This window comes from Chrysochloris asiatica, unplaced genomic scaffold, assembly GCF_000296735.1.
Source record: "Chrysochloris asiatica unplaced genomic scaffold, ChrAsi1.0 scaffold00116, whole genome shotgun sequence".
NCBI lineage: Eukaryota > Metazoa > Chordata > Mammalia > Afrosoricida > Chrysochloridae > Chrysochloris > Chrysochloris asiatica.
In genome coordinates, this window is record NW_006408634.1 from 2,620,922 (window position 1) to 2,624,344 (window position 3,423).

The 3,423-nt window shown below is 56.7% G+C and overlaps 1 protein-coding gene across 1 annotated transcript in view; it reads left to right on the forward strand.

The window, feature by feature from the left end:
• The window catches only part of LILRB3 (leukocyte immunoglobulin-like receptor, subfamily B (with TM and ITIM domains), member 3), a 4,442-nt gene extending 1,930 nt beyond the window's left edge, over positions 1–2,512 (forward strand). Inside the window, exons 6-10 of the mRNA XM_006868312.1 lie at positions 25–306; positions 476–781; positions 1,042–1,323; positions 1,618–1,917; positions 2,454–2,512. Coding sequence (XP_006868374.1) covers positions 25–306; positions 476–781; positions 1,042–1,323; positions 1,618–1,917; positions 2,454–2,512 — 1,229 coding nt within the window. The remainder of the gene's footprint in view (positions 1–24; positions 307–475; positions 782–1,041; positions 1,324–1,617; positions 1,918–2,453) is intronic.
• Positions 2,513–3,423: the final 911 nt, after the last annotated feature.

Consider the following 3,423-nt stretch of genomic DNA (forward strand, 5'->3'; position numbering starts at 1 on the left):
ACACCAACTCTGATTTCTTTCCAGGAACCCTCCCCAAACCCTCCATCTGGGCTGACCCAGACCCCATCGTCCCCAGGGGGAATCCTGTGACCATCCGGTGTCAGGCGTCTTTGCAGGCTGATATATACCATCTATTGAGAAATGGACAGTATTTCTGGGGTATGACCCTACTGAACTCCAGGGAGAAAGGGGACTCCTACACCATCCAGTCCATGGACAGTGACCATGCAGGGCAGTACCAGTGTCGTTATCACAGCTCCAATAGCTGGTCCCCGCTCAGTGAGCCCCTGGTCCTCACCATGACAGGTAAGAGGAAGGGATCAGAGCACCCCTCCCCCTCCACTCTGAGCTCCTCCTACAGCTAGAAGAGAATGAAATGTGCCCTAAGGGGTGGGACTCATACCTCACAGACCGCCCCCTGGGTAATGTGGGGTGACTGTGTCCCCCTTTAACTCAGCTCCCTCCTCTCTCTCAGGAGACTACTATCCACCTGGGCCCTCACTCTTAGCCCAGCCAGGCTCTGTGGTGGCTTCAGGAGGGAAGGTGACCCTCATCTGTAGATCAGACTACCCCATCCGCACTTTCCATCTGCTGAAGGAGGGAAAAGTCCCCGTGGTCCAGCACATGGACTCTCAGTACTCCATGGGGAAGTATGAGGCCCATTTTCTTGTGGACCCCGTGATCCCCTCCCGTGGGGGCACCTACAAGTGCTATGGTTCATATGACTCTATCCCCCATGTGTGGTCAAAGGCCAGCAACCCAGTGGATCTCCTGGTCACAGGTGAGAGAGCCCCTGCCCGGCCCCATCACTTTCCCAGCATCAATGACTGACCTAAGCCATGTGCCCATAGGAGCCCTGTGGGTGAGGGGGAGGTTGGGGATGGTGCCCTCCTGGGGCAGAATCACAGAGGGGAGTGGGACAGACCATGTGGCCTCACTGCAGCCCCTCCCCCCATTTCACAGCCATGGTCACTAGTCAGTATGAGCCCCGTGCACAGTGGGGAGTGCAGTCCTTCAATGCCACCCTCTCCTCCTCTCCAGGGGTGCACATGAAGCCCTCCCTCACGGCACACCCAGGCTCCCCGGTGCTATCTGGAGCCAGCCTGACCCTGCAGTGTGGCTCAGAGGCCGGATTTGACAGGTTTGCTCTGACCAAGAACGAGAAGCACCCAGGTCCCAGGAACCTTGACGCTCAGCACAGTCCCAACTTCACCCTGAGCCCTGTGCACAATTCCCACAGGGGCCAATATAGGTGTTACGGTGGATACAATCTCTCCTACGAGTGGTCAACCCCCAGTGACCCCCTGGACATCCTGGTGGCAGGTTGGAGCCCCTGCCCAGCCTTACATCTCCACATGGTCTCCTCTGTGTGGGTCCAGGGTCTCCCATGGTGGACATGGGGTCAGGGACATAAGGTACCCCAGCAGAGCTGAGATGGTGGTTTTGGTCCAAGAAGAGGGTGAGAAAGCGGGAGACATGGGGTAAGAGAGACCCTCAGAGAAACAGAGGTGTGAAACAGGGCTCCCAACAGAACACCCCTGAAGAGGAGACAGTGGTCAGCTCAAGGGAGTTGGGGCCGGCTGCTTCCCTGAACACCCTGGTCTCCTTCTCTCACAGGGGCCTATGAGAAACCCTCCCTCTCAGCCCATCCGGGGCCCTCGGTGACCTCGGGGCAGAACGTGACCCTGCAGTGTCTCCCAGCCAGCTGGTTTGACACATTTCTTCTGTTCAAGGAGGGCTTTGTTGCCCCTCTGCAGCACCTTCATTGGCCGGGCACTCATGGGCCCATTCAGGCCACCTTCATCCTGGGTCCTGTGATGTCAGCCCAGGGGGGCAGCTACAGGTGCTACACTTCACACAGCACCTCCCCCTACCTGTTATCACAGCCCAGTGACCCCCTGGAGCTGGTGGTCTCAGGTAAGGAACCCCTGACCCTGTTCCCTCTGGATCCTAATAGTTCAGGGCCCTGTCCCCAGGGAAATCCTGGCCTGAGGTGTGAGGGAGGGAACTCTGAAGAGGAACTCAGCCCCCAAAGGGATGGAAAAAGACAGGGCAACTCCCACCCCTGTCTCACCCTCAAGTGTGTTGGGTGGTGGGGGCTGGACAGGATCAATAGTCATCAAGAAGAAAGGCCAGAGGTAGGACAATTCTCATCCTCCCTAAATCCCCAATCCCTGCATCTTGTCATCCAGAGACCACAGTAAGAGCTGGTGAGTAACAAACACTGGGACTGGCTGCTTGTGGACCTGTCCACTCAGCTGACTGAACCTTTCCTGCCCTCTCCAGCACATCTCCTATGGGGGGCGGGCTGGGAGAGGGGCAGAGGTGAGGGTGGTAACACCAGACTCACGGGGTTCTGAGCCAGGGCCAGATGAGGAGTGGGATGGTCACCACAGAGGGTGCTGTGGGGTCCAACCTAAAGGAGGGGCCCCTCACCCTGTCCTACTCCCCAGAAGGAGGTGAGGATCAGCAGCGCACTACTGTGGAATCAGACCCACTGAGAAGTAAGTGAGGGTCTGTCTTTTCGGAGGGAGGGTGGGAGAGTGGGAGTTCTGTGCTGACATATCCACTTCTTGAAATGGTGACTTTACAAGAGGTCCTTCCTTTTTCTTCCTGGGATTCCTGTCACCACTTGGAGGGGAAGCAGCCCAGGGAACACCATGTGTGGGAGGGATGAGGCAAGGACACTGGCATCTGTGGTCTCCACAGACTGAGGGGGGCCCTCCTGCCAGTAAGCAGCTGTGGGGACTCAGTTAAGTCACATTCTTACCTGAGTCTCAGCGTCACTGTCTGTAGACTAGGCCCCACCATCTCCTAAGGGCTGCTGTGGGATGTAGGGGAATCCCCACACTAAGAGCCCAAGGCCTCACCTGACCCAGGCTCAGTAAGAGGAGGGCGCCCCCCTTCACCCTCCTCCACATACAGACCATGTCCAGAGAAGCCCCATGGGAGGATTTCAGGGGACAGAGCCAGGCTGGGCTGGGAGTGGGTGGGGACTAGGAGTTGCTGGGTAGGTTTCTTCTCTGCTGTCCCTCCACTGCGGGAGAGTAAGGGAAGGGGACAGTACAAATGACAAGCAAAAGAAGATTCAGAGAATTTCCAGTTCCAACCTTGCCACTTCCTGTCAGGGTGACCTGGTCACATGATTTACTTTCTGAACCTCAGTTTCCTCATGTGTAAATCACGTGGGGTGGGACCACAGTCCCACATGGCAGAGTTGTAGTGAGGGTCAGAGGTGATGAATGAAAAGGCACCGGTATCTGTGCTATGCCCTAGGTGCTCAATAAATGGGCCTCACTGACCTATTTATGACATCATTCTTGCCCATGGTCTCTCAGAGTACCTAAACGTTCTGATTGAGGGGAGAGGGGAGCTTTGGCCTATAACTTTGAAGGAGGGTCACCCAGAGGTAGCCATACCTCC